The 24,692-nt window shown below is 35.5% G+C and overlaps 1 protein-coding gene across 1 annotated transcript in view; it reads left to right on the top strand.

Annotated features, from left to right (window-relative positions):
- The window catches only part of SLC9A9 (solute carrier family 9 member A9), a 494,822-nt gene that overhangs the window by 83,038 nt on the left and 387,092 nt on the right, over positions 1-24,692 (top strand). Inside the window, exon 3 of the mRNA XM_041734563.1 lies at positions 9,087-9,202. Within this exon, the coding sequence (XP_041590497.1) occupies positions 9,087-9,202 (116 nt within the window). The remainder of the gene's footprint in view (positions 1-9,086; positions 9,203-24,692) is intronic.

The following is a 24,692-nucleotide window of genomic DNA, read 5'->3' as shown; positions in this document are numbered from 1 at the left end:
TAGAATCTAAGGCTTTGATGAAATAGAGGAGAGAGCTTTGTAAACCACATCAGAGGATGAACAATGGGGATACAAATTGATAGAGGGATGGAGGCAAGAAAGTAGTGATTATATCCAGTGAGCACTAAGCATCGTTTTCTGAAAGGAGGAGAAGGCAGAGAAGTAGATTGTAGAGTAGAAATGAGGGAGTAGGAGAGAAATGAGGAATTCAAGTTACTCAGAGAATTTTAGCATCCCAGCATGCTGGTGCAGGCGGTCATTGAGTAAGTGTGGCTCAGTTCTGCACTGACTTCCATTGTTCCTTTCAGTCTTCTCAGAAGTGATCCCCTTTCATGCCTGAATGAGCCAGCATGCTCAGATAGCGGATGTGAGTCGACGCACAACATGGATGCTTGGTTAAGCTCTTAGCTGTGTTTAGTTCATCTTTCAGTAGATCTCTACCTCTTAGTGCATGTCAGCATTGCAATTTATGCCCATTCCATATTCATGCTTGGGATTTATATCCCATTTCCTCCAAGAAACTTGAAGTACTTTACAGAAGGGAGGATTGATTCTCTGAGGCAATTGCATAAGTTGCTGTAGAAGCAGGAATTGTCATAAAAGTGCACAGGTGAGTGAGGCCTCCAGGAAAGGACCAGTAAGGTGGCAAGTTAAGAGGCAGATGGGCAGTAGAGTATTTGAGAAATGTACTTGCTTAATTTTGTTCCAAGGGACCCATGGTTTAGACCAGAGCCTTAGGCCCCAGCCATGGTTAAAAACAGTGTATTTCATCAAAACGTCCTCTCAGCAGCCTTTCTCTTATTGAAAAAAATGTGGCTGGCTCACAGGAAGCCAGATATAGAACTGGCTTAAAGGACAAATCATGGAAGGCATGGTGCTTTCCATACCCTTTTACACTCTAATCAAATGCCTGAACAGAAGGTCTCCTAGGCCACTCCTAACCCTTGAGGAGCTACTCCCAGTATAATATCATGTCAAAGACATTCTATCAGGGACAAAGAATATAGTAATTGGCTTCTTAAATTTGTAAAGCCAAGACAGAGATATCTTAAATTTTCTACTTGGCATCCAATAGTAAAAAGTAGAAAGTAGTAAAAAGTAAAAATAGTAAAAAGTAGAAAGCATGTATTTAAATTTCATTTCTATTACTTGTTGGGTTTCCTTGTTTATAAAATAAGAATCATCATGGCTGCCCAACTGGTATGTGTGTGTGTATGTGTATGTAAATTGAAAAAATATATAAAATGCATTAACATGGGGTCTGGCATAGAGAAGGTACTCAACAAATGTTTAGTTGTTTGTTCCCTCTTTCCTTCCCTCACTTTTATTCCTATGACAGTCTTCTTAAAATCTCAGGGCCACTTGACGAGATGAGCACTGGGTGTTATTCTGTATGTTGGCAAATTGAACACCAATAAAAAATAAATTTATTATTAAAAAAAAAAAAACCTCAGGGCCAGAGAGCCTACAAGTCAATGGCAGATAGATGGCTTGAGAAAAATCAAGTTTCCATGGAGTGGTTGGCAGCTAAGAAAAGAAGAGAGGCCAGAGATAGAAAACAAACAAACAAACAAATATGGGAGTGTGGTCATTCTGGTGATGGCTTTTGCAAATAGAATTTTTGAGCAGTCAAGTATCCTAGCATAGAATTTCCTTCCCAACCTCAACATACACACACTTAGGCCCCTAACAATTAACCCTCCCCTTATTGCTCTCCTTCCGCCTACCCATTACCTATTCAGCTTCCTTTTTCAATCTGGGACATTAAAACTGAGGGCAGCTTTCCCCTTCCTCTAAAGTCTGTCTCCCTCCAACCCTTTCAAAGAAGAGAAGATGAAGGGCAGATACTTTTGACATGCCCTCAAGCCACCCAAAGGACTCTTTAATCCACCCCCACCAGCACCCCTCCCTTCCCCACCCCACCCCAACCTTCAATAAAACAGAAGAAACAGAGTCTTAAGATTGGTGGGAAAAGTAGAATGGGCCAAGGGGGCCATATTGTATTGTGAGATCTGAGTACCTGCTTCAGTTACAACAGAGTCTCAGGATTCATGGGCTCCCAGAGGCAGAGCAGCCTGGACTGGGTGCTGAAGTGAAAAGCAGGAATGGAGTCACAGCTTAATTAGGAAGGCCTTTTTCCCTCATCTCTACAATGAGTGGCAGATGAGAGATGGGTCCCTGGATTGCCAAAGGAAGGGTTTCATTTGTTTGTCCATTGGATTTTGTACTGATTGAAGAACAAGCCACCTTCAGTGGGAAAGGTTTTTGCATTTTAGGAAAAAAAAAATCAGTATTTGGGACATCCCACATATTGATGCAATACTGCTGGCAGTTTCCTTACTTGAATGTATATGTCAGGTTCAGCGGATATGCCACCTTCCTCTCAAGCCCTGTCCTGAGTTCCCAGATAAAACAGTTTCTTCTCTTCTGTGATGTTAGTGCACTTGATCTGCACTTCTTCCAGGACTGTTATAGCACTTTCTATCATGTGTTCTGCTTATGTAGGTGACCTGTCACTTTGTCCTGAGGGTAGAAATCTTGTCTGGCTTATCTTTGTATTTCTCATAAGACTAAGTAAAGTGACAAAACAATGGCAAAAGAGAATCATTTCTTTGACACCTGTAGGAGCCCACTGTTGTATAGACTATCTAAAGCTCATATCATTCTACCCAAAGTTAGATTTACCACCTAATGCCAGTAATCTTAACAAAGTAGAATTACTGTTCTGTGTCCTCTGTTTATGAGTTCTCATGTGATGTGAGCTTCTTTACAACTTCTTCCTCACACCTTTATGATCAACTGAAGTCTCACTTCAATCCCCTTTCTCTCTCTGCAGACAGGCTTGGCTTCCCTCATAGCCAGACTTCTCAGAGGAGTTGGGTATGTTGCCTGTCTTAATTTCCTCATTTTTCATAGGCTTTTCAACACTCCCTAATCTCACTTTAGCTCCCACACTCCTAATGACATTAAATAAAATGGCCTGTTGGCAACATTCAACTCTATTTATCAGTGCCCTTCTTCTTGAAACACTTGCTTCTCTTAACTTCTGTGACACTCTACTAGATTTCCATTCACGTCTCTGACTGATCCTTGGTATTCTCCACTGCTTCATCATCTTTGCTTCATCTTCAAATGCTGGATCTAGGCCTCCATCTTGAGCCCTCTTCCACTTTATGTTCTCTTCTGACTTTCATGGGTATCTAAGGCTGAAATAACATACAACACACTACGTCTGCACTTAAATCTGTGTCCTGAGCCAATCCTTTATTGAGATCCAAATCTGTATACCAGTCTCACCAGCTGCTCAATCTCAACATTTTTTTTTAATCTCAACATTTCTAAAGTTGAACTTGTGATCTCTTTCATAAAATAAAAGTCCCCCTTTTGTATTCCCCAACTGGAGAATTGTGGACATGTGCAGTCTATACTTCTCTCCATAGGACTTAGGCACAATATTAATAAAATAATAAATTATAAGTTAGCTATTAAATACCTGGTTCCCCCAATAAAATGTAAGCTCCCTCGGGAGAAATTATATCTTTGAGTAGTTTTTTGTTTTATGAATGAGTCAATGGGCAAATTAGTGAATACATGAGTGAATGAATAAATGAATTTGGCTAGAAGACCTTCCCAGCCCAATCCAGCCCAGCATTAAGAAATTATTAATTCTCTGATAGAAATAGAGAATAGATTGGTGTTTGCCAGGGGGAGGGAGGGAGGATGAGAGATGTGAATGAAGATGATCCAAAGGTACAAACTTCCAGTTAGGAGATGAGTAAGTTTGGGGGATGTAATGCACAGCATGATGACTATAGTTGATAATACTCTATTGAATATTTGAAAGTTGCTGAAAGAGTAGATCTTAAAAGTTCTCTCCACACACAAAATATTATAACTGGGAGGTGATAGGTATGTTATCTAACTTTTTGGGTAATCATTTTGCAATATATTCATTGTATATCATGACATTGTATACCTTACCTCAACTGTATTTCAATAAAGCTCAAAATAAAAAAGAATTTATGAATTCTCCAGTGGGGAACTGCTCTTGAATGCATGCTTCAGAAAAAAAAAAGAAATGTGAGATATATACTATTAATAAAGTGTGAACAAATAAATAGGGAAAGATATTTATCTAAAGGAAAATGTTTGGGTACAGAAATCAGAACTCTAGATGTAGATTATAAACTTCATATTGCTTCCAGAGCCTGTTGGTTTGGGATTTTTCCACTTCAGAGTGAACTTCACATAGTGGCCTATTTCACAGGCAGGGATGTGGCTTTTCCAACAGTTAAGGGAACTGGTCCACACAGCTGTATCTACAAACTGACAACTCCCTTAACTTATCCCTGGCAATTAAAAAGAAACTTGCCTTTTTAGTAAATCTACTCATTACTTGATTAAAACTATTTTTTTAGAAGAAGATATTTTTTCTTTAAAATACTGATAGAGATTAAGATGGCATACTTAAAAATCATCCAAGCAAATAAACCTTCTGGAACTTTTTTTTTCTTTTTTGTGAGTTTTTATTGAAATTGTAGTTAGTTAACATCCAGTGTAATATTAGCTTCAGGTGTACAATATAGTGATTCAACACTTCAATACTTGCTCATCACAAGTGCCCTCTTTTATACCCATCATCTATGTAACCCATGACCCCACCCACCTCTCCTCTGGTAATCGTCAGTTTGTTCTCTATAGCTGAGAGTTGGCTTCTAGGTTTGCCTCTATCTTCTCTTTTCTATGTTTCAAGTTTTTATTTAAATTCTAGTTAGTTAACATATAATGTAATATAGGTTTTGGGAGTAGAATTTAGTGATTCATAACTTAAGTATAACACCCAATGCTTATCACAAATGCCCTCTTTAATACCCATCACACATTTAACCCATCTCTCACCCACCTCGCTTCCATTAACCCCCCCCCGCCCCGCACACACACACACAGTGGGATATTACTCAGCCAATAAAACAAGCGATATCTTGCCATTTGCAATGAATGATGTGGATGGAGCTAGAGTGTATTATGCTAAATGAAGTAAGTCAGTCAGAGAAAGACAAATACCATATGATTTCACTCATATGTGGAATTTAAGAAACAAAACAGACGAACATAGGGGAAGGAAGGAAAAAAAAGAGGGAGGCACACTACAGAAGAAGACGATTAACTATATGGAACTTTTTTCACAAGTCTTTAGGTGTGGAAATTTAATAGTGTAAAATATCCTCATGAAATTTAAAAATGAGTTCTCATGTCATAAACACTCAATAAAGTGAGTGTGTAGAGTATTGTATTGGGCATTTCCCCAAATTCTCTTTTACCCAATGCTTTCTATTAGCATCAATGACAAGATTGCCATCCTGTAATACTCTACTTTTTGAGAGCAGGTTATGGATTTCTACTTTTAGGTCCTCCATAGCACAAGCACTTTGCTTTTCAAAGAGTAGAACTAAGTGGATATTTGTTAAAATCAATGTTCTCAACAAATATGGTTTTTATGAGGTAGTTCTGCTTCTGCCCATCCCTATAACTCAGGCTGTCACTAACCACAGACTGACCCCTGAAGGACGTTTTATTCAGGTCTATCATCTTTACAGCATTGCATGCATTGGACTTCACCAGATTCTCTATCCCCATCAAGCCATATCCCTCCCTGAGCCTTCTGAAACATTTCCTGTGAAGTGCTAATAGAATGTACCCTATAAGAATATGGTAGTTGCTAATGGTTTCATTTTATTAGCTTCCCAATTAATATAGTTATAACTAGTTTTTATTAATAATAATGTAGCAACAATGACAATAGTTACCATTTATAAAGGAGGGTGTGGTACATGGTATATGCACACTAATCATTGAAGTATTATAATTGCCAATGATGACCATTGTTATTAGTATTGAGCTTGTACTGAACTGGACTTTTTTTTCTCCTTTTTTTGGTATTATCTCAAGTAAGCTATGGAATGATAGTTACTTACTTTATGTCCAGGAGTTGATTTGAAGAAAATAAATCATGTGTGTAGGGGTGTATGTGTGTGTGTGTGTGTGTGTGTGTACATTCATGTGTGTTTCTCCTGATTTCAAAGCAATTAAAAAGCTTTATAGAGTTGGTGGTTAATGATGTAGGCTTAGCATCCAGCTCCCTGGGTTCAAATCCAGCTAACTTCTGTGACCTTAGGCAAGTTATTTAACCTGAGTCGTAATTTTCTCATTTGAAAAAGGAATGATTATAGCCCCTAACTCAGAATGTTAAGGATTAAGTGACACAGTAAAAGTCTATTTTGTTACATTATAGCATTCACTAATGTATGTTATTTGGTTTTAGTATTATCAATTTTTCAAAAAGAACTAGAAGAATAAAGAAAAGCAAAAAAGAAAACTTGTCACATTTAATGCCTTTAACCATTATTAAATTTCTAGACTATATACTTTTCATCTTTTCCTGTTTGTATGTATGCCTAAGTATGTTCAATTTTTATAAAATTAGAAATTATTTGTTACCACTTAATAATTTGCTTTACCAATTTACTTTTTCTGTGTCTAACATAAAGTCTTGTATATAGCAGTATCAATTGCATATGAGCCCATTTATATGTGTTTTGTAATTTATTCACTGGATATTTAGATTTCTTTGACTTTTTCACTCTTATAAACAACAGAAATCTGATGTAACCTGAATATACATGTTTTGGTATATGTTTGATTAATTTTTGGCATAAATTTGTAGGCAACCATTTAATAAGCTATAGAATATTTAAAAATTAATACTTTCATTAAGACTTTAATTTCATTTCCATCAATAGTATATGAGGCTTTTAGTTTCTATATAATATTGCCAAGCCTGGGTAGTATATATGCATGTATTTTTTATTTTGCCTAATCTAATGGCTTCTGTGCAATATGGAAAAGTCATTTTAATTCTGAGCCTAGGTTCCCAACCTGTAAGATTAACTAATGGGTATAAAATTCAGAAATATAGTCACAGGTCATAAAGTTTATATTGATTCCAGAGCCTGTAAATGCTCAATATTTGAATGTAGCTCGAATGGGAAAGGACTGTGGTGAAGTTGAGTTAACACCAGAAGATAATTTTTATTGCTATTTGCTAAAATGTATGCTTCCTAAGAGTGGAGATCTTTGTTTTATTCACTGATGTATCTTAAGCACCTAGCATGGAGCCTGACACATTGTAGGGGTTAAATAATAAATGTCTATTAAATGAACATATAAACTGGATGAAGCTGCCCTACACCTATCAAGAGGCTGCATGACCTGGTTACTGGCTGAATACCCTTCCCAGCATGAGTGCGAGTAGACTGCCATGATTGAGGCCTCTGGTACTTGCGTGTTCCCAGTAACCTTTGCTGTGTCCCGTGACGTAGCCTTTCTCAGATGTGTTAACACCTCCAGCCTAATTAAGATTCAGCCTCCCGAGTATAGTCCACACTCTTCACAGTAATGTTGCCCACCTACTCAAACCCCTATGTTTTAATAATTACAACTCAGAGGCTTGTATTATTTCCAAGTTCTTAAGGATACTCCATTGTTGTGCCTTTGTACAATCCAGGACAACCGCCTAACAGGATAGTGGTGATTATATTATATGGGATAATATATAATGTAAAATATAAAACTATTCATCTATGCAATATTATGTGGTGGTTAAAAGCCTGGGCTCAGGAGCCAGTTCTCCACAGTTCAAATCTGGATTTTGCCACTTAATAACTGTGTAATCTTGAACAAGTTACCTGATGACATTGTGTTCAGTTTTCCAATCTGTAAAGTGCAAATAGTACGTTCCTCATAGGATTAATGTGTGGATTAAATCCATTAAAGTTTGTGAAGAAATATAAAAAGTAAGTAAATATTACCTATTTTGATAAATATTATTAGCAATAATAATAACCTCATTGAGATTGTACTCTGTGCCAGCAACCAAATGTATATTATCTCAGGCAATCCTTAAAACAATTCTATGGGTTATTATTATTATCACTATTTCATTAGTAAGGATATTGAGGCTCAGAAAATTTTAGTAACGTCCTAAAACCATATAGCTGGTGAGTTGTAGAACCTAGATTAAATGCAGATGTGTCCAAAATATTTTCTCATGGAGAAAAAGTTTTTAACAGAATCTGAAACATCTGCATTCTCATTAACATTATAATTTCTAATATCTCTTTTCTACCCTTTTTAGCCATGCTCACAACCTTAGAACATTTTTTAAGAAATTAACTTTCAAAGCATGTAAATATTTAAACACCCATCTATTGATCTGAGGATCTACAATTTCTAAGGACTCTTAGAGTCACTTATAGTGATTTACTTTGGTCCTGTTCAGAAATCTCTGTACTTCCTCTACTAGGATTTTGAAAAAAATCAGTCAGTTAAATAAATACAATTTAAAAGCTGTAGGGTGGCAAATAATGACCAAGACAGACAAGCGGTGTTCCATGATGTGAGCTTGGTAAGCTTATAATCTCATGAAAAGAATAGCTACCCTTGCAAGATTAAAACATAAACCTTTCAGGATTCATTTTCAACAGTGTATTGAAGTTATAGGAGCTCTAACCTGACAGTGATTCTGTACCCAATGTGGCAGTGTCTTGACACTAGCAGTAGTATATATTGTAAAGTAACTGGTTGGCTGGGTGTGCTGTGTGTGACCAATATCTTTCTCACTGGAATGACAGACTTGAAATTTGAACACTTTTCAGGCATGCAACCACACAAAACAATAAAACCTGAAAAGCAACCCATTAACAGATGTTAACCTGGCTGCTCTATTTGTAGATGTAATTTGCTATGACATATTTGACAGATTATTTTATATCCTTGAGATTTATATATTCTATAAAATGTTCTGTTACTTTTTGCTAGATGATTGAGTTGGAATATTTGGTAAAAGTGTCTTTCATCCTCAAGAGTTTAGATAATGTACTGAGAGCTAGCATGGCCATGAATCGGCAGAGTGGTGGTAATTTATGCATGATGCTTATTCAGGAAGCACATTAGGATGTTAGCTATGATAGCATGGGTTTGCACAAGATTCAATTTGATGTTTGAAGATCTTATTTTTCTCTTAACAGGTTAATTATGTATGGCTTTGTGAAAGCTATGGTATATGCTGGCCAGTTGAAAAATGGAGACTTCCATTTCACTGACTGCTTGTTTTTTGGTTCACTGATGTCTGCTACAGATCCAGGTAATTGCTCAGATAGTATTTTTTTTTTCATTTAAGAATCAAACATTTAAATTAAATGTTTCTCTAAAGATTATCATCTGTGTCCACATCATAATAATTCCTTATTTCTCTTTGCTTGCAGTTGACACATATGTTAGTGACTAAAAAAAGAAAGGAAAGAAATAGGTGAATATTCTAATGGCTTTCAAAAAATGGATCTGAAAGCAATTTCAGTAGTGGGAATTTCAGAATTTAAAATTCATTATAGCTTATTTTTCTAGGATGTATAGCTGTTTTGATCTGATTGTCTTAGTTTTTTCTCCAACGTCTTCTTTCAAAAGTGATCTCTTGAATTAAATGGTAAAACAATACTTTTGAAAAGATTGTTTACTATGGAAATTTTCAAACACATGAAGAGTAAGGGGAATAATAAAAAGAATTGTCATATACCCTTCAGCAATTACCAAATATGGCCCATATTTTTGTCTATACCCCCCTACACTCCTTTTATCATGACTGGATTAAAGTAAATCTCAAACAGTATATCATTTTATTTGTAAATATTTTGAAAAATGAGCATTGACATTATGAAACCTAAAAATACTTATAATTATTCTTTAATATTACCAAAGAGCTATTATCTGTTCAAATATCCCCAATTGTCTTTTTTATCATTATCATTATTAGTTTGTGTAATAGTTTGTACAAATAGGGGCAAATAAGGCTACATTTTACAATTGATTAATATGATTATTGAGTCTCTTTTAATTTATATGTTCCTCCTCCATCTTCTATTTTTGTCAGTTATTTGGGGAAAAATAGGCAGTTTGTTTTGTGATTGAACTGAATATGGCTCCTTAAAATGTTCCTCTATACCATATATTTTTTGTAAAACTGATGGTTAAATCTAGAGGCTTAAGGAGATTCATGTTCTTTCTGGGAAAAATTACTTTATAGATGGTGCCGTGAGTTTCTATAGCAAAACATCACATAGTGATTAGTGACTTAGCTGTCAACCTGACTCATCACACTATTTTACAGTTTCTCCAACAAAAACCACCAGAACACACCTGTGGCTAAACAAGATGTGTTTATTACATGTTATGATGAGAGAAAATGAACCCCAGAGGAAACACTGGGACCTTTCAGAGGGTGTTATAAAGGACTTATTATAGGCTTGGGCTTATGTTTATGATTTTAGGGAAGGTTTAAGGAATTGGAGCTTTGCTCTGGAAAAGATGCTATCAGGAAGTGGCAGTGATTGGGCATTTTATTAAGTCTTATGCAGAATGAGGGAAGACTGGATTGAGCCTAAAGTTAAAATTGGTAAAGAAGTAGTGAACTCTTAAAATAGCCAGAATAGGGGGATATTTGGTCAATTTTGTGGTTTGGACAATGTTCATTATTTCTGTTGAAACATATTATGCAGTAGTTTTGTTTTTGTCTTTTTTTTTAATATATTTTTAATTTATTTGACAGAGAGAGAGAGAGAGAGAACACAAGCAGGGGGGAGAGGAAGGCAGAGGGAGAGGGAGAAGCAGGCTCCCTGTGGAGCCTGGGATCATAACCTGAGCTGAAGGGAGACACTTAACTGACTTAGCCACCTAGGCACCCCTTTGTCTCTCTGGGGTTTTGTTTTTGTTTTTGTTTTTGTTTTTGAGATTTATTTATTTGACAGAGAAAGAGAAAGAGCTGGGGGAGAAGGCAGAAGGAGAGAGAGAGAAACTCTCAAGCAGACTCCCGACTAAGTGTGGAGCCCAATGTGGGGCCCTGAGATCATGACCTGAGCCAAAATCAAAATTCAGATGCTTAACCAACTGAGCCACCCAGATACTCGTTTTTGTCTTGATCTGTCATAGTCACAGAGTGACCTTGTCTGATACTGTTCTATGAAATTATCTGTGTATGCAGAACACCAAGGTTCAGATAATAATACTAGGTCAGCCCCCAAATGTCAGGGGCTGTTTTGTCTTTCTTAGGATAGCCTCTGACCAGTGGTATTGGCACCATGTGTTTGCTTGTTGTAAATGCAAAGTCCCAGGCTCAACTCCAGATTTACCAAATTGGATTCTAGAATTTAAAAGGGAAGCATTAGGGATCCCTGGGTGGCGCAGTGGTTTGGTGCCTGCCTTTGGCCCAGGGCGCGATCCTGGAGACCCGGGATCGAGTCCCACGTCGGGCTCCCCGTGCATGGAGCCTGCTTCTCCCTCTGCCTATGTCTCTGCCTCTCTCTCAATCTCTCTCTCTCTCTCTCTCTCTCTCTCTCTGTGTGACTATCATAAATAAATAAAAATTAAAAAATAAATAAATAAAAGGGAAGCATTACCTTTTAGAATTCTCCATTTTAGCTAATGATTTTAGTATGTATTGATGGCTACTGCTTAGTTAGCCCAGTATTAATTAAGGGTTACAAGCTAGTAGTATGCTAATTCTAGCTGATGTTTATATTTATTGGCCAGTGCTCTCGTATAAATAACTATTTAAGTACCCCATAATGTCATTTGAACAAAAAAGCAGGATAAATGATTGATTCTTTCCCTTTATTTACCAATTTTCAAAATAATGAGTTGTTTCCTTGGCATCCTCCACATATGATCAAGGATATTTTTCTTTTTTAAAGTATTATTTCAATACATGGATTTTAACATGGCTGACATGTTTCTATCTACTGCTGTCATTATTCTTTTTGATGTTCAGAATACTCCAACTTGATAACTGAGAACTTCTTCAAGTTTCTCCTATTTCCTTTTGTCATGACCCCATGGGTCTTTCATAGCTTTTTTGTCGTTGGGTAAGACTAGATGTTCCAACTTTAATTCGTGTGTTTCCTGCACCCTTACTTAGAACCAGTCATTTCTCCCAGGAGCCTTAGTTCTTTATAAGAAGGAAATTTATTTGGAGACCAAAATTTGGGAATTAGGGGTTTTCATTGGTACTGGATTGGTCATTGTTTCTAGATATTTTTACTTGTTTTAAAGGAGAAATAATATCAAAAATGTATATTAATATTTTCAGCTCAAATTTAAGATTACAGAAATTTTACTTAATTGCCTTAAATTTTTATTTTATTTTTTCTTCTGCCTACTTTTCTTCTTCCTATTACATATATAATTTCTTATTTCCTTAAAATAAATATTTTCAAAATTATAATATGCATATTATTATTTAAAAATATGATTATTGAAAACGCTTAAGATTTCATTGTGGTTCTTTTTAACATTTGGATATATCTAACTGGGATGAACAGTTAAAAATTACTGTTCTAAGAGCTCTTGAAATAATTCCTCTGTTTATTGTATATTGTGAATATACAATAATGTTCATTTGTTTCATTTTGTTTTTAACTTTTATTTTAGAATTAAATAGCTACAGAAGTCCAAAATGAAAATCCTAGAACCAAACAAGAGACATTGAGCTTCTATCCCTGTCCCCTCTACCCTAACTTTCCAACCATTTTGGTTGGTTTTTCTTAAAAAACTTCTACTTAAAACTTCTACTTTTAATCTAAGTCAATACACAAACATAAACATACTCTCCTAAATGTTACTGTACACGTTTCCTCACTTGATTCTTCTTTAACAATATTTTAGAGAATAGTCCATAGCAATATGTAAAGCTCTCTCTCTCCTTGTTTTTTATAACCCCTTTGTACTCCATGGATTATTCAACCAGTTATTTGTTGACAGACATTTACTTTTTTTCTTGTCCTTTGCAATTATGAATGGCATTGCAACTATTAACACTAAAATAAATACCTTTCCACATTTTTACAGTGTTTTAGAACTGGGATAGATTTATAGAAACAAATTAGGAGGTAAGTGCATTTGTAATTTTCCTAGATGCCGAATTCTTCTCCATAAAGTTTGTGTGATTTTGCATTTATAACAGCAACATATGACAGTACCTATTCTTTACAGCTTTTCCAATGCCGAATTCTATCACAGTTTTGGATTTTTACTTATATAGTTGGTGAGGATTTATGTCTCCGTCTGGTTTGACTTAATACTTCTCTTATTATGAGTAAGGTTAAATATGTGTTCATACGTTTAAGAGACATGTGCTTTTATTTTTTTTTCTGAAAATGAACCATTTATAAGATGGATTTGCTCTAGTAGGGTTGTTAATTTTTATTTTTCAAGTTTTAGAGGACTTTAAAATATTAGAGATATTAACCTTTTGTCTATAATACAAGTTATAAATATTTTTCCAAGTTTTTTATCTGTTTTTTATTTTGTTTATGCTATGAAGGAGGAAAAATAATATTTTAATGCATGATGTTGACTCATTTCCTGGAAGAAGATGAAATAAAAGTAAGAGAAAAAAAAAAAGAAATAAAAGTAGGTCTCAGATTAGGAACTCACGGTGTAGATTAGAGGATCAGAGCCCCAGAGTCATGTAGAGGTACAGACTGCTTCTTCAGGGTTAGAGATGACTCAACTCCCAGATCATTGCTGGGAGATCTCATGCTACACTCTCACAGCTCCAGGGAAATGTAGAAGTTCCATGGTAGCAGTGGGAAGCATGAACTCAAAATGAGATATTTTCAACCTATTAGTGATTTCTAGTTACATAGGGTTAGTCTTTTCTGCCCATATATTGACATTTTGCTTTTAATGGTCAGGTCCCATTTCATGTCACCTTTGCACAAATCTGCATGTTAAAAAGCATTGTATCCACAGTTTCTCCATCCTAGTGCCAAAGGCCAAGTTTGTTGCATCCTACTGAGTGATTCAGTCAGCTCCAAGCACAATTGTATTTTGTTAAAGCTTTAATTCTTCTGTGGCTGGTGATATCCCTGAGGTTATGTTTACATGACACAGGAAAATTGATCGAAATAGAAAAATAAATCCAACTTGGTAAGATGGGTATTTATCTGCATTGTGTCAAACAATTGGGCTGACTAAACTTAAAAAAAAAAACAAAACAGAATTGACTCACAGCCATGAAAAGAATCCTGGGAACCAAATCTACTTTCTAAGTCTGGCACAGACAAGCTGTGCAACTTTGGGCACCATTTAGCCTTTCTAGATTTTATGCGTTCTTGGAAGTGGAAGATATTTGATCTCATTTCTCCCAACCCTTTCATTTTACAGATGAAGAAACTGACTTTTCATCTGTAAAATGAAAAGTTTTGACTAGAGCCCTTTCCAGCTGTAACATTCCCTGTTTCTTATTTCTATAAGATTGGTTTTCATTTTAAAACAAGCTTTTGTTTTAAAGAACATTAAAAATCAACCCAAAGCCCCTCCACTCAGGCATTCTTGGGTTCCAATACTGATTCAGCAAATGTTAGAGAAGATCTTACGTAGTAGAGACCCACATGTGAACAGGAAAAAGCTTTCTTCTTTTACTGGGAGCTAATTGTTATATTAAAACACGCTGAACCTACTCTGCAATTTAAGATCTTCAACAGCCTTAAAACACCTAGTTAATCTTACCCCACAATTATTCATTTATTGTCTAAATTATTGTGACTCACTAATTTATGAAAGAAAACCTGTGCTCCCCAGGTCTGACTTTACTTGGCCTTCTTTAAATTAATTCTTTCTCATTTAGCCTTAGCTAAATCTTAGCCAGGTGTTATTAACTATTCATATTTTTCTTTTATAGACACATATTTAGACTTAAACCTAATTCTTCTTGCATGTTTGACTCTCCTCAGCCAATTTTCCATTTACCTCCAGTTAGGATGATTTGACTATTATTTAATTGATTTAATTTCCTCTTGTCCTCACCAACAAAGATCCTGCTGATGATGTAAAGGTCAGCAACAGCACTTAACAGAAAGTGGATGATTAAAGGCAGAGCCCCCAAAGAGATCATGTATGGTAAATGGCAGAATTAGGAGAGGAGAGAAGTACTTAGACGGCTTAATCAATGAGTCCGCTCATCTTCAGGTATGTTCAGATAAAGGAAAGTAGGAGGGTAAGGAAGAAAAAAGAAAAGACAAACAATATGGCAACAACTAGAAATGTTGTTTTAGTTAATATTCTTCAATTTACAAATGATCAAAGCCCGTAAGGGAACCCTCTGACCTTATACTATCCTCCTGTCTCTTTCATCATTGACTTGGCTCCCAGTTTGGTAAATTTGACTACCCAAGATAGTGGATTTTTATTGATAAGTCTGAAATGTCCCTTTATATATGGGCTAGGTGAGATTGAGAGGTCCTTAAGGTGTACAAAGACATTTGGGAGTCCTGGTGTACCCAACACATCAATATTGTTGCTGCCTCAGCACATTTGCATTTGTTGTTTCTCCCTCCTTGCCTTCTTCAGGTATTTGCCCAAATGTTACCTCAGAGACCTTCCCTAACCATCCTATCAAAAATTGTACCCTGTCTCCTCTGCTACACGGTCACGCTAAAATCATGATGCAGCCCATCCCTTTTCCTTGCCTTACATTCTTGTACAGCACTAATCACTATTGATCTACTATTTATTTCCTTATTTTTTTGTCCCCATGAAGAAGTTTTTTTTGTTTTCCCCCACTTTTCACTCTTATATTTTTAGTATCTAGAACAACAGATTCTTAATAAATACATATTAAATTAATAAATTAATACATTTGTGAAAGAAACTGCTGGAGTAAAGTGTGAAGCTGAAAGGGGATCTTTTCTCAAATAGAATGTGAAGCACTTAGTATTCCAGATCACTCTTAGAGATTTGGAGTCTCATGACCCCAGGAGGGACAGTGACTCAAGATGAGGGTGGAACTCATGCACATGGCTGAACTTCCAACTGAGTGGCAGTGCTGGTTTCTGTCCTCCAAAAAGGATACGTTCAACTAAAACACAAATATGTGTCTTTCTTTGTGTCTGGCCATGCAGCCAATATTTTTTCTCCATGTTTACCAGTTGGTCAGTGGCTTAAAATTTTCTAGAGCACCAAGCCATAGACTGTAGACCTGCAAAAGCAGTTATAATAGTGTGGGAGTTTTTTGTTGTGTTTTTTGGGGGGGTTTGTTGTTGCTGTTTTTTAGTTTGGAAGATGTTCAAAATAGGAGCTTCCTTTAGGAAGAGGAAAAACTCAGCACATTACATTAAGTATTAATCACTCGGAAGATGCCAGAAACCCATCCTGGTATTTACAAGGCTGAGATTTCTTTCAAGGTCTGCAGGAAGCCACTCATTCAAGCACATTTGGGCTGTGCATTTTCTCACTTCATCAATTTCTCTGTTTCCTATTTGGATTAAAGTGTCTTCATTTTATATGATGCAGCTGCGTTGAGACTCAAATACAGCTGTGCTATTTTGAACTCCAGAAGTATTAGTCCAGTATTTAAAACTAGAAAATAATTCTTACTTCATAGGCTTGTCCTATTTTTTCCAAGAAAATGGTTGTCCTGATTTAGGTAACTTCAGATAGGGCTTGCTCAAAAATTGCTCTGTCCAATATGCTGGCTACAAACCACATATGGCTACTTGAAATGTGGCTACTCCAAATTGAAGGGCTATAAGTGTAAAATACACCATAGATTCAAAGACTTAATATGAAAGAAAGTACAATATCTCATTGATAATTTTTATGTTGATTACATTTTGAAATTATAAGACTCATTTCGTATTGAGTTAAAATATACTATTAAAATTAATTTTACCCATTTCTTTTTACTTTTTTAATGTGGCTACTAGAAAATTTAAAATTACACATGTGATTTACATTATATTTTTGTCAGACCATCCTGCTATAGAGCAATATAGACATGAGAGCTTTTTTCCACCTTTATTGAGATATTATTGACATATAACATATGTACATTTAAGGTATACAATGTGATGATTTGATACCCATATATATTGTAAAATGATTACCACAATAAAGTTAGTTAACATCTCTATCCCTTCACACAATTACCTCTGTGTGTGTGTGTGTGTGTGTGCACCCGTACAGTGTGTGTGGTAGCAACATTAATGATCTACTCTTTTAACAACTTTCAAGTATATATTATAGTTTTGTTAACTGTATTAACATGCTATATCTTAGATCTCTAAAACTTATTAATCTTATGGGTGGAAGTTGATACTCTTTGACCAACATCAACCCATTCCCCCCAGCCTCTGGCCACCAACATTCTGGTCTCAATTTCAATGAGCTCAGCTTTTTAATATTACATACAAAAATATGATCCCTAATAAAAATACCACAACAATTTTAAATTGAGTAGAAAAATTAAGCACAAATACAATGCACTGCACAAATTATGGCATTTTGGTGAAATATAGGCACTTTATTTCTCTGATTTTGAACTAATATGTCTGAAATTTTCTTCCTAATGTCTCTTTTTCCAGTCTTATTTTTCTGCTGTAGCACATAATAACCCATAAACTAGCTTCACCCATGCTTCAGAATCAAAGCAAAGAGAAACAAGATTAACTCTGTATGATTTAAATATCATATATGTGCCATTCAAAACTATAAATACTGCAACCTCTGACTTGAGAGAAACAGATTAAGTAAGTTCCTGTCCAAATGTCTCAACTGTGTTTATTCCCTTAGTAGAAACATAAATCACAAGTTCCTAAAATCTGACAATCTGAGTTGTTTTTTAATGCCCATTACTGTTTTGTTTTATAGAGCTTGTCAGAAATCCAAGAAACTTGACATTTATATTACGTTACCCCTGTTTCAAAGTATGTTGACACATTTAATGTCCCTAAATTGGGTGGACTCGATATCAGAAATAAATATTTACCTCGAAGAAGTAAATAGAGACTACCTGTGTAGCCAATTGGGAAAGTATAGTTTATAATTCTTCTCATTAAGTTTAGAATTTAAAAATCTAGTTCATGTAAATTATTAGTTCAATTCTCCAATTAAGCAAGTCAAAATATATATAGCACTTAATAGGATCCATTTCTTTCTTTTTCTAGATTTTATTTTTAAGTAATCTCTATACCCAACATGGGGCTCAAACTTACAGTCCTAAGATGAAGAGTCACACACTCTACTAACTGACCCAGCCAGGTACCCCACATCTCTTTATCTTCATCATCATCAACATTAAATTGTACTTAATGACTGTATCTAAGAAAGCATCTACAGATCTCAAAATATAAAAATCCTGTTGAGTTTTACACAGGGCTAATAAATATTTACTGAATCAATAGAATAGTCATTGAATATTGATTAAGAGCACTGACCATAGAGTGGAATAGGCCTTTGTTTAAATCCACATTCTGTCTGGCCTATTTGAGCCTCAGTTTCTCCATCTATAAAATGAGGATAGTAGGACTTATTTTAAGGGTTCTTTATAAGGATTAAATGAGATAATAATAATTATTATTATTATTACCACTATTAATATATTGTTATTTTTACCATATACTAAGATGAGGCCATTTTACCCTCAGCAAGTAAGACATGCACTTTTTTGCCTGTTTTCTTAGTAGCAGTAATGGATTTCCATGAATCTACATACTTGGTTAGTAGAATGCTCCCTTGACCAACTAATATTTTTTGTGATTTGCATGGCTATAGCTGGGAGCATAATATATGTAATGTGGTAATTTTGCTTTTATAAAACACAAATATAAAAAAAATATATATATATAAAAAACACAAATATATAATATTTTTAGAGGTAATAGATAGTAATATATGAAAGCAAGTCTTAGACACTGTCATTTTATCCACATGTATTTTGGTATACATTTCTATAATTATGGGCGTTGTTCTTATGTAACCATTATCAAACCTACAAAATTTGCCATAATCTATTGGTATCATCTAGCACCTAGTTTACATTCAAATTTCTGATTTCCTTTTTATTATAGTTGACATACAGTTTTATATTAGTTTCAGATGTAAAATATAGTGATTCAACAATTCCATATATTATGCTATGCTCACAATAAGTGCAGATACCATCTGTCACCTTTTAATGCTATGACAGTGCCTCTGACTATATTCCCTATGGTGTACATTTCATTCCCGTGACTTGTTCATTCCACATGGAAGCCGGTACCTGCCTCTTTCCTTCACCCATTTTTTCTATCTCTCACCATCTCCCCTTGGGCAACCACCAGTTTTAGTTTTTTCTCTGTATTTGTGAGTCTGTTTCTGCTTTTTTTTTTTTGATTCTTTGTTTGTTCTTTTGTTTTTTAGATTCCACATGTAAGTGAAATCATATGCTATTTGTGTTTCTTTGTCTGACTTACTTCATTTATCATAATACCTCTAGGTCCATCCATGTTGTCACAAATGGCAAGACCTCATTCATTTTAAAAAAAAGATTTTATTTATTTATTCATGAGAGACACAGAGTGAGAGAGAGAGGCAGAGACACAGGCAGAGGGAGAAGCAGGCTCCATGCAGGGAGCCTGACGTGGGACTCAATCCCCGGTCTCCAGGATCAGGCCCTGGGCTGAAGGTGGCACTAAACCACTGAGCCACCTGGGCTGCCTGACCTCATTCTTTTCTATGGCTGACTAATATCCTATTGTGTGTATGTGTGTATGTGTGTGTGTGTGTGTGTGTGTGTGTGTGTGTGTGTGTGTATCTCACATCTTTTTATCCATTTATTATCAACAATTAGGTTGCTTCCCTATCTTGGCTATGGTAAATTATGCTGCATAAACATAGGGGTGCATGTATCCTTTCAAATTAGTATTTTCATTCTCTTTGGGTAAATATCCAGTAGTGGAAATTACTGGGTCATACGGTGTTTCTATCTTTATTTATTTTAGGACCCTCCATACTCTTTTCCTCAATGGCTGCACCAATCTGCCTTCTCACCAACAGTGCACAAGGATTCCTTTTTCTTCATATACCCATCCACACTTGCTATTTCTTATGTTTTTTTATTCTAGCCATTCTGGAAGGTATAAGGTGAGATCTCATGGGAGTTTTGATATGCATTTCCCTGATTATTAGTGATGTTAAGCATCTTTTCATGTGTGTTGGCCATCTGTATATCTTCACTTGACAAAAGTTTATTCAGGTCCTCTGCCCATTTGTTAATCAGATTATTTGTAGGGTTTTTGGTGTTGAAGTGTAAGTTCTTTATATATTCGAGATGCCTACCCCTTATTGGATAAATCATTTGCAAGTATCTTCTCCCAGTCAGTAATTTGCCTTTTTGTTTTGTTGATGGTTTCCTTCACTGTTCAAAAGCTTTTTGTTTTAATGTAGGCCCAATAGTTTAATTTTGCCTTTGTTTCCTCTGCCAGAGGAGATATATTTAGAAAAATGTTTCTATGGATGATATCAAAGAAATTACTCCCTGTGTTTTCTTTTGAGAGTTTTGTGGCTTCAGGTCTCACATTTAGGCCCTCTATCCATTTTTAGTTTATTTTGGTGTATGTTGTAAGAAAGTGACCAGTTTCATTCTTTTGTATGTAGCTCTCCAGTTTTCCCAACACTATTTGTTGAAGAGACTTTTTCCCATTGTATATTCTTGTCTCCTTTATCATAGATTAATTAGTCATAAAAGTATGAGTTTATTTTTGGACTCTGTTCCATTGATCTATGTGTTTATTTTTGCACCAGTACCCTACTGTTTTAATTGCTACAGCTTTGTAATATACCTTGAAATCTGGGGTTGTGATACTTAAGAGCTCTGTTCTTCTTTCTCAAGATATCTTTGGCTATTTGGTCTTTCGTGGTTCCATACAAAGTAGGAGTATTTGTTCTACTTCTGTGGAAAATGTTGGTTATTTTGACAGGGATTATGTTAAATCTGAAGCTTGTTTTGGGTAGTATGGACATTTTAATAGTATTAGTTCTTCAAATCTATATTGTTTTTTTAAATCCACTCCTTATATAATCTAAAAAGAATATGCTGATCTTATCTGGATCCTTGGTCAAATAAAACAGCCATAATAAATTTCATTTTAAACATGTAGTTTAAACATAACCCCAATGTCATCATCACACCTAAAATATTAACAAAAATTTTTGTGGTAGGCAAAATAATGGTCCTTGAAAGATTTCCTGGTACTAACCTCCAGAACCTGTGAATATGTTACTTTGATGCCACAAGGCCTTTGCAGATGTGATTAAATTAAGGACCTTGCAGTGTGGATATTACCTGAATTATCTGGGTAGATCCAATCTTCTCACATAGGTCCCTAAAAGCTTGAAGGGGAAGATGTGACAATGGAAGAGAAGCACAGAAAGATATAACTTTGCTGGTTTTGAAGTTGGAAGAAAGGGGCTATGAATGAAAGAATGTGGGTGGTCCCTAGAAACTGGAAAGGAAAGGAAATGGATTCTCTCCTAGAGCCCCCAGAAAGGAATGCTGCCCTACTGACACCTTTTTTTATCCCAATGAGACTCCTATCAGATTTCTGACCTACAGAACTGAAAAATAACACATTTATGCTGTTTTAAGCCACCACGTTTGCAATAATTTGTTATAGCAATGATAGAAAACTATTGTAATTTTAAATGTTATCAAATATATAGTTAGATTTAAATTTCCCAAGTTGTCTTATAAAATTTTTTATAGCCATCTTATTCAACCAAAGATCCAGACAATTGTCGACACATTGCTTTTAGATGATATAAGGAGTGATTTAAAATTAAAGAACTGGAAGATATTTTTGCAGAAAGAGACTTTAGGAATCAATCCAACACCTTTATTTTATAAAAAGAGTAAACTAAGGTTTAGTGATGAATGACCTAGCCCTAAGACAGTAATGTCAAAATAGCATTATAATCCCTTTGAAAAATTCATGAAGATTGGGCAGCCTGGGTAGCTCAGTGTTTTAGCGCTGCCTTCAGCCCAGGGTGTGATCCTGGAGACGTGAGATCAAGTCCCACATCAGGCTGCCTGCATGGATCCTGCTTCTCCCTCTGCTTGTGTCTCTGCCTCTCTCCCTCTTTCTGTGTCTCTAATGAATAAATAAAATCTTAAAAAAAAAATTCATGAAGATTAATAGTAGATGCCAGGAAAGATGTGACCTTAACTTGACTCTTTGCCCTTTATTTACCCTCTCTATCCTACCTGATTTTACTAAAATCATATAGAATCCAATTATCTGATTTTGCTAAAACCAGATATATGTCTACATTGTAGCTGAATGCTGGCGAAGTCTTGGGCTCTATGCGGCCCCCACAGAAATAACAGATACTGAGCTTTCTCTGTCGTGAATAAGATGAGCACCTATGCACTAGCTTCAGAGATGTTTTTTGATAGAGACTAGAAAGCTGTGAATCCTCAGCAAAGGTTGAATGATAGGAACACATGGATTTTGGTGATGGGAAAGGGGGAAGTATGGTGCCCTGTTTGACCCTGAATGAGTAAACTTGGTGTCTCTGATTACTGGGTGAGGGAACGGCCTCCTCCAGGTGCTTGAGGGGTTTCTATACCATTGGTCTACCTTATGGTACTTACAGGACTGCTATTCTGGAGGGTAGCCCAACAAACAGTCTTGTCTTAAGACTCCATAAGCCAATAAAGAAAAATAAAAACACAACGTGACTTTTCAGCAGCTTGAGAGAAAAAGATCAGTCAGAACAAATGGAACATACATACATGGAATAAATTCCTGAAGTTGTCAGAAGACAATTTGAACAAAAACCTTATAATAAATCTTAAGAGGGTCAAGAGCAGGAAAAAACAAAACAAAACATGATTTTCCAAGTAACCAACTGAATAGATAAATTAAAGAGAATGGAGTAGTCAAGACCTGCCCTCCACAGCAGAGAAACATCTGTCCCCAAGTGTTACTAGTGCCAAGATTGAGAAACCTACATTAGCCAATTTCTCAAGTTAGGGCTAATTAAGAACCTTAGGGAGAAATTCTAATAGTAATCCACCAGCCCCAGGATTTGTAGAGAAAGAGAATGCTGAAGGGTTTCATCCCCTTCTCATGCTAGAAGATCTTTTGTACTGTCCTGATATTACCCCCCATGAACACCTGTCTTAGTGCCTAGCCAATTGTGTATGCTTTCTGTGGCAAGGAGCTGAGTAATAATTACTTCATGGAAATCCAAGTGAGTCAAAAGGGTGGAGCTTAAACTTTTTAAATTATCTTTTCACAGCTGTGCATAGCAGCCCTTTGAAGGTTGTACCTTCCAGCCTCCCTCACCTTCCTTCCACAAGCAGCAATCCAAAACAGCCTTCCTTCTTCCTGGAGATTTCTTGGCTTTTCTTGGTATTATTATTATTTTTATCTCTTAATGCCAATTCCATTTTTCTCTGTATACTTCCTCTATCATTGAGTTTTTGGGGAGCAAGCCAATAACCTGTCCTAGCTCACTGTCTTGGTAATGAGAAGAATGCTTTAATAAAAATGCCACTTTTTCCTAAATTAATATAAAGTTTTAATGCAATTCTAATGAAAATCTAATACTTTAAAAATTGGAACTGGACAAAATTATATTAATGTTTATTAAGTAGAATAAAAGCATTAGGGAAGGGACACCTGGGTGGCTCGGTGGTTGGGTGTCTGTCTTTGACTCAGGGCATGATCTCTGTCAGGGGATTGAGTCCCGCATCGGGCTCCCTGTGGGAAGCCTGCTTTTGCCTCTGCCTGTGTCTCTGCCTCCTCTCTGTGTGTCTCTCATGAGTAAATAAATAAATCTTAAAAAAAAAAAAAAAGCATTAGGGGAACTGCCTAACCAGATAAAAGAATACATTACAAAACTATTATAATCAGATAATATGGTATTGGCCTAGGATTAGACAGATCAGTAGAAAAGAATAAAGGATCCATAAACAGATGCCAGTATAAATGAGAATTTGACAAAATCAAAAATTTATAATTATGCATATAATTAATTATAAAAGTTATTCATAGATAGATAGATAGAGCTATATACAGCTAACAGGTATTTAAATCCAGTGGGAAAGGATTATTTATTTAACAAATGGTACTTGCACAATTTAGAGGATAATAAAATTGGACTTATCTAACCATTTACAAAATATGTTTAGAAGAATTAAAATATAAATGAAAAATGAAGAAAATGAAGTAAAACAACTCCTGCAAGAAAATCTGTAAATCTTTATTTACCAACTATAGATAGGAAAATTCTTGTTAAAAAAGAATGGAAACCCAGAATTTATAAATAAAGAATAGACAGATTTGACTAAATAAAAAACAAATTTAATAAAAGATACGTAAAAAAAATCCACAAACAGCACATTGGGGTAAGAGCATTCAAATATAGAGGACCAAGTATGACTATTTCCTCTTTTTTTTTTTTTTTAATTTACTTATTTATTTAAGAGAGAGAGAGCAAGCAAGCAAGCAGGGGAGTGCAGAGGGAGAGGGAGAGAGAGAGAGAGAGTCTTCCAGCAGACTCCCTACTGAGCACAGAACTCAATGTGGGGCTCAATCTCAGAATCCTGAGATCATGAGCTGAGTGGAAATCAAGAGCCTGAGCCAACCACCCAGGTGCCCCCAAATATTACTATTTCTAATATAGAAAGAACACTTTACAATGAAAATCTGAAAACAAATAACACGAGAAAAGGACAAAGATAATGAAGAGGAAGTTTTTAGAAGAGCGAATCAATGTGGGGTTCAAATGTGCAAAGTTATTCAAACTCACCAGAAGTC

This window comes from Vulpes lagopus, chromosome 19 (assembly GCF_018345385.1).
Source record: "Vulpes lagopus strain Blue_001 chromosome 19, ASM1834538v1, whole genome shotgun sequence".
Taxonomy (NCBI): domain Eukaryota; kingdom Metazoa; phylum Chordata; class Mammalia; order Carnivora; family Canidae; genus Vulpes; species Vulpes lagopus.
The sequence above is the reverse complement of the archived record's forward strand: the minus strand, read 5'-3'. Positions and strand labels throughout refer to the sequence as shown.